The sequence below is a fragment of the Bombus fervidus genome, chromosome 12 (genome assembly GCF_041682495.2).
Source record: "Bombus fervidus isolate BK054 chromosome 12, iyBomFerv1, whole genome shotgun sequence".
Lineage (NCBI taxonomy): Eukaryota > Metazoa > Arthropoda > Insecta > Hymenoptera > Apidae > Bombus > Bombus fervidus.
The window spans coordinates 8,351,034-8,363,534 of record NC_091528.1 but is presented as its reverse complement, the minus strand read 5'-3'; the positions used below and the strand labels follow the sequence as shown (position 1 = coordinate 8,363,534).

The window sequence follows — 12,501 nt, the reverse complement described above, 5'->3', positions numbered from 1 at the left end:
TCAAGGGAAGAGAAAGGGAGTTCAGAGCGGCGAGCTTCTCGAAAACTTTTTTCAATAATAACCCGAGGAAACTCTTTAATACTAAACAAAAAAAAAAAAAAAAAAAAACAAGTATAGACGTTAAGGTACTCTCTTTCTGTAACGTAACGTAAGCCGTAAACGTGTAAGGGCTGTCATGCATTAAAATAATGAATTAAGCTGCGGCAGGAATAACAGCAACCTACACTATAACAATACGATAGTAAGCAAAAATAAACCCAAAGAGACGTATACACGACGTGACCAGGAAGAGTTGTTCGATGATCCCAAAAGAGAAATAAAATAAAATTTGATCTGTATCTTTACGATCTCTATTTAATCGATATTCGTCGATACTCAAATAGATCAGTCTCTTTTTTTTTTTTTCTCAAGTAAAATCTCTGTTTCAGGTCTCTGGTCGTCGAAAACCACTTCCTCGGCACTCGGTATAGTTCAGAAAAATAACTTACAATTAGGGAGCAACCGAATGCGTGCGTGTGTGAAAGCGGAAAAAGAAAACACGGTACGAAGAGATTTTACGAATTACGTATGAGAACGTTTGATTTCGTCTGGTCGCGTGAGAAAATGATCGACACGAGAGTGGTAGAATGAGTGGGAGAGTTTGAGACGGGGAAAATGGACATTTATAAGTCTATTATTGTAATAATTATAGAAACAGTGGAGCATAATGTATCTGTACGTTTCTTTACTTCCTGCGGTGAGTCAGAACAGTAAGGTAGTTCTTAATTGTAAGAGCACGCGAAATAAAAAATACGTCGTATAGCATATATTACGAGGTAAAGCGAACGGAAAGGGGAATGGTCGAACAGAAATAAACGAGATACAAAATGGTAACAGTGGGGATGTGAAAGCGGATAAATGTGTCTGAGACGAGTAATACAAGGGGAAAAGCAAAATGGAAAAAAATGAAACAAGAGGAACAAGAGGAAGGTTCGACGCGATTTTGCGACGGAAGGAAAAAATTTTCATTCCGATATCATCCTATATAAACGTATAAAAAAAGTATCACGAGCTTTTTGCCAAGCTTTGCGAGGGCGCCAGGATGTTCGTTTGAAATTCGGGTGCCCTCGAGAACGACGAGAACATAAGAACGTCGGAGACTATTGTTTCGTTTGCAAGCAGCCGATTGTCACATAATTACAGATTAATTATTCTTACTATTAATTATGATTCACCAGATCACCGCCATCATCGTTATTATTATTATATAATTGATGTGAGTGTGGACAAAAAAAAATAAAGTGTACGTAGTAGAAGGTCCGTCTAACTTTGCTATCCATCGTTTAGATTATTCTTCTCGTGAAATGTTTACCATATTTTCTTTTTTCTTTTTAGAGATTGATCGAAATCTGATTTTTAGACTCGATTTTAGACTTTTTGTCGATACACGAATAGTTGGAACGTAATAATTCGTTTACTTGAATACAAAGTAACAGAAATACAGTCGTACAACTTAACTTACAGAGTCTACGATTTTTTTTTCTTCTTTCATGGTATATGAAAAGTCAATTATTTTCAGATTTTCTTTTTTTTTAAATACTAACATTCTCTCAAAGCTTTGCGAGTTTCAGTTTCGATCTTCCTTCAGTTTTCCTGAACCATCTGCATTTCCAAACTTTTCCTCGCTCTACCAACGTTTTCTCTCCGTGTATCAAGAATTTCACCACCCTGACTCCTGTTATTATCAACCGACGATAATCTTGCAGCTTCTTCTATTTTTACGACAGTGTCCTTCGAAATATCTGAAACTGTTTCCATGATTGAACCTGATTCAGATTTTTCATCGATACTCTTCGTGGGATCAACGTCCTTATGCTTATTTTCCTCCAAAACGTCTGCTAACAGGTTCATGAAAAATCTCCTACTATGATCAAGATCCTAAAAATAATATTATCTCGTTAATATAGAAATGCAAATTGTTGTAACAAAGTGAAAAGATATCAACGAAGGTAAGCATATAAAATTGAAACTAATTTTCATTATTAACCTTTTTCTGATCACTGACAGGGGAAGACTGATCTAGCAAAGATTTTCCTTTCGCCATTGCTTCTCTGGAAATCTTCATCAACTTCTCGGCCGACTTTTTTGCTCTTTTTCTCTGCTCCTCAGTTTTTGGAGCACTTACGCTCTTTAATATCTTATCTTTAAACGCTGCGTCCATTCCAAGATCTTCGAGATGAACAGATAGTTCTTCAAGTTTTTCTAATTCGTCTACGTTTGTTGAATTTCCTGAAATCTCCTCGATCAATGGTTTTGTTTGTTCTTCTTTCGACTGTTTGGTCTCCCTTGACGATAGAAGGTCGTCTGTCTGTTCGTTGCCAATTGCCCTGCTATTTTTTACGAAATCTGGCTCGATTAGAAGCTTTCTTTTACTGTTCATCTGATCCAAATGATTGCAGAATTCTTGGTAGAGATCAGTACATATATTTGACGAATGCTTCTCGGAGCTATGAGATTGGTTTAGAAGCTGGGTAATCGATGCCATTTCTGAAATAAAATCGTTTTTGAAATGTAAGGAGTTTTGAGATTTTTTAATATTTTACTTTATAATTTAATATAACTATAACTATATTTAATAACTTTAATTTTTGTTTGCATTATAATATCGATTATAATTGACACGGTGCAGGACATAAAGAGTTAAATAGCACGAAAATTATAAGACAGAGGATTAACATTTACCTGATCGTCGATCAGTGCACGAATCCGATTTTTTCGTACTTGCTCCATCATCTTCGAAATTTTGAACGCTCGAAATGCTTTTCGGCTTCGCGTGAGATTGTTCACGCGAAGAAATCATTTTCTTCTCCGAATTAACCGAACTTTCCCCACAACGAAAATCAGGGTTTAAGTTCGCAGTTGTAAAACTTAAGAAATCCTCTTGATTATTCTGTATCTTCCAATTTCCCTCTGAATTTCTGTTTGTTATCAAGCTCTCTATGCACTGGTTGATCAGAGGCGATTCCTTTTTTACAAACTTCTTTGCCTCCTTCATAAAATGCCGTCTACACTTTTCAAACACTTCACCGGTCGTTCTTTCATCGCTCCTGTCTTTTTCAATATCCACTTCTTCGATTAGATGGGACTTTTTGCTAACTACATCCAGATATTCGCAATCTCGCGATCTTTTATGCGATTTGGTAGATTGGCTAGACTTTTCAACGCTCGAAGATATTATAGTACCGTCGAACGTGGTATCTAGCTGTTGCATTTTGTTTTGCACTTCAGTAACGCTTGAACTATCAGAAACACATTCAGAATTATTTTCTTTTACGATATTTGTTCTTGTATCTCCTTCCTTGTTAATTTCTTCATAATTGTTAATTACAGTTTTCACAGATTCACACTCTGATTCTTCGTCCTCATCGAGCGATGTGGCATTCACAGGATCTGCACCCGTGATTTCTATACGAACAGATTTCTTCTGAAAATTCTCTTGATCTGAAAGAACTATATCAGTACAACTGGATGACCGCGCTGTTTCTTCGACAGCTTCCTCTGCTTCTCCTAAAGTCAACAATTCGTGAGAACTAGTGGACTTGGACATTTTTTCACGCTTATTGCTCGAATCTCTATACTCCATCTCGTTGAACAGAGAATTGAATAAACCCGAGGAACGATCTTTGTTACCTTCTTTCTTGGCAGATTCGCATAACATAGAAGCATCTTCATTTTTAGGATAAGATTTTACATTGCTCAATAGAATCGTGGGACATGTTTTTAGATTTAATAAATCGTAAACACTTTGCGATGATGAAACTTCCTTATTTTCTTTAGTTTCTTCTTTATTTGAAGCTTCTGAAACTTTTTCTGCCACGTCCTCGATAATTTCGATCTTTTTAACATTCCTCGATCTTTTACTTTCTTCTTCTCTGCTCTTCAAAATCTCCTTCACTTTTAACTTCCTCTCCTTCGTGTTCCACCATTTAAAATCTTTTTCTTTATTCGACGAATCCTTTCCTTTTTCTTCATTATCTCTATCAGATTTGATTCCATTTTTAAAAACCATCTTATTATCTTCCATAAATTTATCCACATCAGCGCAGAACTCTTTCATGTCTTCTCTGATGCTGCTCAGTTGACTGGTTAAAGGATGCGGTTCGTCTTTTCTACGATAATTGTCCAGGATATCTTTACACACAGGTTTATCCTTCATGTTACTTACGATATTCTCTTCTTTCTTGTTTCTGCCATTCGACCAGTCCAAAATATTACAACAAACCGACGAATTCTTAAATGATTTTTCCTCAGCTAAAATGAGAATAGGACGTTAGCAATTATCTACTGTTAGTCGCCAAGTTATGTTGCAGAATAACTTTCTAATTAGTAATATTAGTGAATCTATAATTAACAAATTGTAGGTTATAGATTCATCTTTTACAATTTCTCATTGAATAGAACTATTGAACGATTCGTAAAATTTCATTTGTTTTGTTACTGTGTAACTTATTACATAAGGAAATATGTCTGTATTGGTAATTTGTAAACTTCGGATGTTTCTGTATTTATGGGAAATTAAGAAGCGCAAAAATGCATAGAATGCGCGTAATACACAAAAACACAAGGCATATAAGTATGAATTTGCGGTTTATCCATTGTCTACCAATTTCGAACATGTTAAGCTTGATTTCTAAAAACTTATGACGATTTGTGACTCGTAAAATTTCACTGATACTGTCGAAAGGGCCCAAGCAAGGAGAGCATCCACGAAACGTTTTGTGACTTTCAACCAAGTGTTTCTTGTCGCGGTAATCGTATTCGGAATTGGTGTGTAATTTACTATCGTCGTTCTTCCCCTGCTTACAGCACGGTGGAGTAATTTCGGTCTCGTTGGTCGTCTCCAGGACAAGTTTCTCGTAATGGGCCAGTTCTCTTCCAACAGAATAACCACCTGGTAGATCGTCGCTACATCGTTGATCGTCCAAAATTTTCGTCCCGAACCTTTTCCGTTCTGCGTCTCCTGCCACGTATTCTTTCGTTTCTTCAATCTCTTCTACTAACTGTTTCGGCTCCTTGTGTGTCGTGACCTTCAAAAAAATATACATTCCAAGAATATAAAAAATTTCCAATGAATGTAGAATGTTAGAAGACAGAAGTTTACTATTATTAATATATAATATAATATATACCTGTGTTTTCCAGGGTAACAAAATTTCCTTGCCAAGATCGCCGGAGGCTGTTCTTCCTTCCTCCGCCATTGGCCTCCTTCCGTCACTTTTCTCGATTCCTTTTTGCCCAGTTCCATCATCCTCCACCTCGGCGTTCTCCACCTCTTCGTCCGATGACGAGGACGCGGACGAGCTGTTGGAGGATGAGGTACCATCCGACTTTTTCTTCTTCTCCAAGTTGAGCTTGAACGTTGATCAAGCCGGCGTAAGGGGTTTCGCGTGGTGAATGATCAAATAGTGGATGGGACCGATATTATTCGAAGCACGAATTCTGTATCAGACCTTGACAAAACTAGTTCTTACCAGTTCGTCGCTCGTGCAGACAAGCGTGGTCGTGGCTACTTCTTCGTCCTCCTTCGTCTTCTTCTTATCCTCCGCCTCCTTTTCGGACGTCCCGACCGGTTTGTACAGCTTCCTTTTGTTTATCAGGGCTTTCGAGGGCGGGCGCAGGTCCACAAGTAAACAGACATTCAATGGATAACAGATTAGATAGGTTTGCAACTACGCTAGATCACGGCTTATACGATCTTGTCGAGTGACATGTAATTAGGCCACTTGTTTACCAAATCAGTTAACAGAACAAAATAATAGAGAAAATTAATGAAATTATATATGATAAGCGTCGATCAAGTGGTTGACCATTTTGTACAATTAAACTAATTTTACAAGTCATTGGTTACAGACGAACCCCTCAGAAGCTAAATCGATCATCTCCATCTTTTTGTTGATTTTGTATTTTCATTACATAAATACATGATTAAAATTTACGATGGTTATGTTACTTTTATAGTAGTGGAAAGTTTTTCTATTGTATCTTGAAAGTATGTAGTTTTGTTAGTAAAGTCCAAGTATGTATTATATTTAAACGTCGTTAGCTTCAAAAGAAAGATCGCGAAGATGATGGCTGAGTGTTCAAGGTTCGGAAAGCGTCTTTCGTGCAGAAATGAAAAAGTTCGAAAAAATCGAGAGCGACCGTTTCGTTCAGGAGCCAAACAAGTCCTATACATCATCTACCTTTCGATTTTTACTCACCTTGCACGCTATCATTGATTTTCTTCTGCTCCGCCTCGATCCAGCGTTTCCTCTCAGCTGCTTCTTCTTCGGGTCCTCCTCGCATCCTGTCTTCGTAACAGTTTCGTTAGCTTGTTACACTACATCGACTCTATATTTTCATTCCTCCGTAGAAAGTATTATAGTACGAGTAATTGTATCATTTCTAAATTTAAAGCTCTGATCGATTTCAAAGAAAAATATCATTATCAAGTACGATTGTTCAAATTAATCGTCACTTACCAAGCTTCTGCACAGGCACGATCTCTTGGGAATACAGGTCTGTCATCTAGATACTTGAGGTTTTTACACTTTAAGATCATGGTCTTGCGATACAGTCTGATCTTCTTTAGAATTGGGTTGCCCATCAAAGATACCACGCGCAATTCTTTCATATCTCCTAGGATCTGAGTAAAGAAATTAGCAATTTACTTTCTTAGATCTATATTTCACAATATTTCTAAAATTTACTAAAATTTACATAGCAAGTTTATATCTTATTTCTCCAAGTAGCTAAATTCTTAAAATTTATACATACAAGAAATTTCACAAAATCTATACAAGAAAGCCTTCCAATTTATTTCCTTGAGATCTATATTTCTACAATCTATGTAAAAAGAAATTCACAATTAATGTTCCCAGATACCAATTTTCCTGGAATTTACATATATTACAAAATTTGACATATATTTTTCCATGTCCCCATAATCTAGGTGTAAAATTGTACAATTCATTCTGATAAATCTAAAAAAAACCTCTAAATTCATGTTTTCCACAAAGATTCTTCAACCTATTATTCATAAATCTCACGCGAAACGTAACCAGTCATAAAATTCCATGTGCTTGCTGTTCGCTTGCTCAATTTGCTCTAGGTGTCTCCGATATATAGAAAAAAGAAAGAAAAAAAATTACTCGAGATCGCTTGTGTTACAAAACGTGCGACCACTTTCGTAAAACATTAAATTACATCACTGGCGTCCCATGAACACCTGAAGCAGCCGTCGAAGTGACGCCAGAGGCACAGGATTGAGGAAACATAACGGACTCACATTAACGACTTCGTCGGTGTCTATCCTGTTGTGAGAAATATCCAGTACCGAGAGGCTATCCAGCAATCGGAGGTGCTCAATGTCATTGGTATCTTGTAAGTAGTTGTGCGACAGGTTTAGAGTATTCAGGAACTTGAGGCTATCTGAAAGCAGAGGCACGTCAAGGTCAAGGTCATCGAGGGATACCAGCGTCGACTCGAATCACCGAGATTCTCGATCCTCCTTATAGTGTTGTACGAGAGGTTCAAAGTGTCTAGCTTCGTCAACCATTCGAGATTCTCGATTTTACTGATCAAATTGTTATGGAGATAAAGACACTTCAACTCGCTCTGATTCTCCAGGTTGGCGATCTCACGGATACCGTTGTTCTCCAGCCATAGACATTTTAGGCCTGTGTATTTCTCCAGATTCTCGATGAATGAGAAACCTAAAAAAACCTTTCTGGTGTAAAAGAAACATTATAATTTTTAAAAATATTTAAAACTTTATTTACACTTTTCAAGAATTTTGTAAGATATTTCTTCTTTTATATATAGGGATATATTTCTGTGTTATCGAGATTTTATTAATTTTGATAACTCGCATGATGTGATAAAAGTAATTTTAATAATTATAGCACAAGAAGCACGCGATAAAGCGCCTTTTTTTATAATTTATAACAATTTTTGTATATAAAGTGAAAACGTAAAATTCAACATTTTTTCACGTCGGGATTTTTAATTATTTGTATAAGATTAACCTTTGTAATGAAGATAGAGTACGTCATTCAGATGAGGAGTTTGGTACAGTTTATTCATTTTGCAGTGCTTCTTCAAAAACTCCTCTGTCATCCTGCGATCAATTACCATTTACTTCACCAAACATCAAATTGCCATATCGCAAAATCATCGATATAAGTACATTTACAAATTGCATTGCTCTTGCAACTGTACCTGACACCGTGTTTCTTGGGGTCGAAATCGTAAACTTTTCCTTTTATGTACGTTCTCTCCGGTTGTTTGTAGAATTGCCAAAAAATCGAGTCTTCTGTGTCTTCGATAATATCCTGGACAATTCCTCTGATCGCCGTTTCTGACGTTGATTTTGTATCACCAGTAGTTTCTTTCGAAGTTCCTGATTTATCGACAGCATCGTCAGTTTCAATTTTCTCTTCGGTAATATTTTCAACATTTTGTACACTTTTTTCCTCAACAATATTTTCCAGATTCTGTGCAATTTTGTCTTCAATAATTTTTTTAACAGTCTCTTCTTCCATAGCATCTTCAAGCTTTTGTTCGACTGTTCCTTTAGAAATATTTTTAAAATTTCCCACAAGCTTTTCTTCAACAATATCTTCTAAAGTTTCTTCAATTTTTCCCTCGATATTTCCTGCGTTTTCTTCAATTTTAGACGTACCTTCGTCTTCAGTAGCTCCTCCAGCTTCTCCTTCTTTGGGAATACCTTGAAGACACTCGTCTAAAAATCCTACACACTGTTCCGCCACATTTTCCACGTCGTTTTGGCTATCTATGAATTTAAAACTTTCGGCTACTTGATCTTCTTCGATCAAAGGAATATCGATACCGTCGTTCGGATTTTTGTTAGGCTGGCTATTAAAACTTTCGATATTCTTTACTCTCACGAAAAGGTTTCCCATCTCATTAAATTCCATCGCTAAATCCTTGAAGATCTCGTTTCTCCTATTTTCTACCTCCGCTTTCCCTTCAACTTCGTCTTGTATAAATTCTTCCGGGTCTCTTGGAATAACTTGCAGACATTCTTGCAACGATTCTGCACGACGTTTCTCCTCGTCTTGCATATCCTTCTGAGTATTCTTCATCTTAAAACTTTCAGCTACTTGATCTTTCGTCAAAGGCATCTCCACGCCATCCTCTTCCTTCGATTCGTCTAGACTTTCGTCAGATTCGCTATTATACTGTTCGATAGATTTCGTTTCTGCAACAAGCTTCTCGATCTCGTTAAATTCAACAGACAGATCCTTCAAAGCCTCGTTTTTCCGATTTTCTATCTTTGCTTTCCCCTCGGCGATCTTTTTCAACTTTTCCTGAACTTCTTCCTCGGATTTTGGACAATCTGCTTCCGTGATCTCTGCCAATTTTTCTAAATATTCTTCCGGAGAACCCAATTCTACGAACTTCGTTCCCTGTCCTTGACTTGAACGTACATCTTCCGTACAATTTTTTACCAAATCTTCTCCCGATTTTGGTTCTTTTGTAAATTGATCTTCTACTTCATTCGTCGTAGCTTTTTTATCATTTTCGGTAGATTCTCCGACAATTTCTTCCAAAAGCAATGGCTCTTTATTTCCTTTATTCGAAAATATGGAAGTCGGTTGTTCCAAAGTTGCTTCAAATTTAGGTTCTTTCATACTGTCTCTAAATTTAAAATAAGCAGAAATATTCACATTAGGCGAAGAGTAAACCAGATTTCCTTCGTCTTCATCATCCCAGTCGCTTAAAAAATGTAAACTGTCTGACATCTTGTTCGCTTCTTCGATCAATTCTTCGTTACTGATATGAACAAAATCATCTTTCTGATTTTCCATACGTTTCTCACACTCCTCCATTTCTATATTTGCTTCCTTAGTTCTATCATCGATCGTTTGATCTTCTGAATCACAGTCGATATTATTTCCATTTTTATCGTTTCTATTTACAATATCTTGATGAGTCTGCTTGCAAATATTTCGTTCGCGATTTATCTCGATCAAAGAAATTTTATCAGAGACTACAGTGGGATGGTTATTATCTGTCATTTGGTCAAGTCTGTCAAGCTTCTTTTCACAAACTTCTTCAAACGATCGCTGGCGATAAGACTTGGTGCAACAACTATCGTTTTCGTCCAGAGTCATAGATTCACCTTCTTCGGCATCGTCAAAAGTCAAAGTGTCATCCATATCGCTGTCGCTGTCCTTTTCAGCTTTCGTCGAATTGTAATAAGACAGATTTTCACAGGTTACATCGAAGATCGCGTTACAATCGAAATACGACAGCCAATTGGAGTCGTCCTCGTTATCGACTTCCGGTATAGATTCGAGGGTTGATTTATTCGCTTGGTCGTCTGATGTGCTTTCGTTCTTCAACGATTCTAAGGTAATTTTTGTGAGAACGTCGGATGACGACGTGGATAGAACTTCGAAGTCCACCGATGAATCTTCTGGTATCTTTGAAAAAAATTGGTAATTTGATTCTCTGAAGTATGAAACAACGCGATATTCTTACAATTAAATTGGAAGATAAACTGCTTTTAGTTTTATATAACTGACTGAGAATCGTAGTGGTGCAGGTAAAAATTTAGAGAATATTAATGAATCGTGCTGCTTATTTGCAAAACGTGTCATTCATTTAGGTTCGTAATTAATCGCTACGCAACCACTTTTTATGTGTATATTATATAAAACATTTTGAAAGCTCGTTAGCGTTGTAAGAAGACGCTATTATCCTAATTGTATTCGTCAAATTTGTAACGGATCTGAAAATTATTTATAAAAGTTAGAAGACATTTATTGAAAGCATACGCTTCGCGATGATCATCCAGATGTTCGAACGTTCAGTTGTTTGCTGTATGAATAAACGACAATATGTAGCGAGACAGTCTTTAGCGCTAATTATATAATAACTGCTATTCATGCTGTCTGGCAACAAATGTTTTGTAACTTGTATACACATCTTCAAATTGGTTTCAAACTTTACTATTATAATCACGATAGTCGTACCTCGTTACAATGCCAATGAAATTTCAAAATAATGTATACATACAATTTTTATACATTTTACATATTTTTCCAAGCCACTGTATTTCGCGGTATAATATTTGAGAGTTAACCTCTCCTTTTATCACGTCAACTTGTCACTTTTTCCTGTGCGTTGAATCAAAGTAATATTACCAAAGAAGTGATTACGAGAATAGATTCTAACCGATTTTTTAATTTCTGTTTCAGACAAATTGGTACTACTTGCTACAGCGTCGAGCCTGGTTTCAACCGATAGTTTCTTCTCCAAAGTGACTTGAAAATCGCACTCTTCCTGCATTTTGCCACGTCCTTATGAACTTAGTACTCACGATACAGAAGCAAATATCCGACGTAAGTACTTAGTTTCTTAAACGAAAGTTTTCGCGTAAGTGTATTTCAACATGACTCCTCGAACGTACAAAAAACTCTCCTCAACAGTATTCGTTGCCTAGGTGTCGTTTGATCGATATTTGTTGCGACGTTCTACGCATTTCAGATTGTTTCATTCTAATTGAATGTCTCTTTATCGATACAGTAATCTGTATCTCTACTTTCGTTCACTTCTTTCGTCAACTTTCATACTCCGATAAATTAATTAGATTATTTTATTTTCTCCTATTCGGATTATTTCTATTCGGATAAGGGAGCTCTACTGCACTACACTGGACTGGTTTTCTTCAGTGTGTCACTAAATGTCATCGTCGAAGCCTCAGAAGCTCGTGCTTGCAGAAAACATTCTAATTAAATATCACGTATTATCTTCAGATCATTCGTTGCAAAATAAGAATGAAAGGACGAATAGTCACATGCTACTTTGTTATAATACTGGTGAACGTATCAATTAACAAACCAAAACAAAAGATTGTAGGATTGCAAAGGGCCATGGTTTATCCATATTGTTTATAGGGTATTTCGATCTCCTATCTATTCTTCGCATATCTCGCTTTGCTTTTGTTGCGTCTGGATGCCCCCCTCGATGGCACTTGTTTTTCCACTCGGTTGCAAGCCGGCGATGATGCTCGAGAATGAATGCTATCAACATAATTCAACGGAAAAGGCTGAACGCCGATTCGCAGGCGTCGCGACGAATCGGGATCGATGGAAACGGGAAATCGGCTCGGCCGCGAGGCTTTCAGCAAGTCGACCCGCATCCTCTTTTTTCCCTCAAGGCGATTCCCGGTCGTCTACTTACCAAGACACGTCTTTCTACGCAGCTAGCCTAAGTCCGAGTGGCCGGCGCGTCGCCTCTTTCCATTCTGTTCATAGGGATTTCGCTTTTTACTCGATCGACAGACTCGTCATTTGTAGCAATTTCTCTTCTTCTCGGGATTCGAGCACTTCCTTGTAAGTGTAACACACCCTCGATCGCTTCTCTATCCATTTCAAATGGATACATTCTGATTCATAAGTAGACTACGGATTTTTACTCGTCGATGGTAAATTTGAAGATGTGTAAATGTAT

The 12,501-nt window shown here is 37.0% G+C and overlaps 2 protein-coding genes and 1 long non-coding RNA gene across 4 annotated transcripts in view; 1 reads left to right on the top strand and 2 right to left on the bottom strand.

The window, feature by feature from the left end:
* Positions 1 to 1,296: 1,296 nt before the first annotated feature.
* On the bottom strand, positions 1,297 to 7,124 carry LOC139993020 (uncharacterized). The gene is made up of 8 exons (XM_072014394.1): positions 6,501 to 7,124; positions 6,240 to 6,325; positions 5,511 to 5,638; positions 5,169 to 5,390; positions 4,844 to 5,066; positions 2,722 to 4,290; positions 2,027 to 2,526; positions 1,297 to 1,917 (listed from the first exon to the last, which is right to left on the bottom strand). Exons 1-8 carry the CDS (start codon positions 6,650 to 6,652, stop codon positions 1,624 to 1,626), a joined length of 3,174 nt encoding a protein of 1,057 aa, XP_071870495.1. The 5' UTR covers positions 6,653 to 7,124; the 3' UTR covers positions 1,297 to 1,623.
* Positions 7,125 to 7,158: 34 nt separating this feature from the next.
* Positions 7,159 to 11,337, bottom strand: LOC139993026 (uncharacterized). The gene is made up of 5 exons (XM_072014406.1): positions 11,224 to 11,337; positions 8,239 to 10,469; positions 8,046 to 8,137; positions 7,512 to 7,733; positions 7,159 to 7,449 (listed from the first exon to the last, which is right to left on the bottom strand). The coding sequence occupies exons 1-5, from the start codon at positions 11,335 to 11,337 to the stop codon at positions 7,226 to 7,228; spliced, it is 2,883 nt and encodes a 960-aa protein (XP_071870507.1). The 3' UTR covers positions 7,159 to 7,225.
* The window catches only part of LOC139993027 (uncharacterized), a 28,679-nt gene continuing 27,390 nt past the window's right edge, over positions 11,213 to 12,501 (top strand). For both annotated transcript variants that reach the window (XR_011801271.1, XR_011801270.1), the window contains exon 1: positions 11,213 to 11,390. This is a non-coding gene — a long non-coding RNA (uncharacterized lncRNA). The remainder of the gene's footprint in view (positions 11,391 to 12,501) is intronic.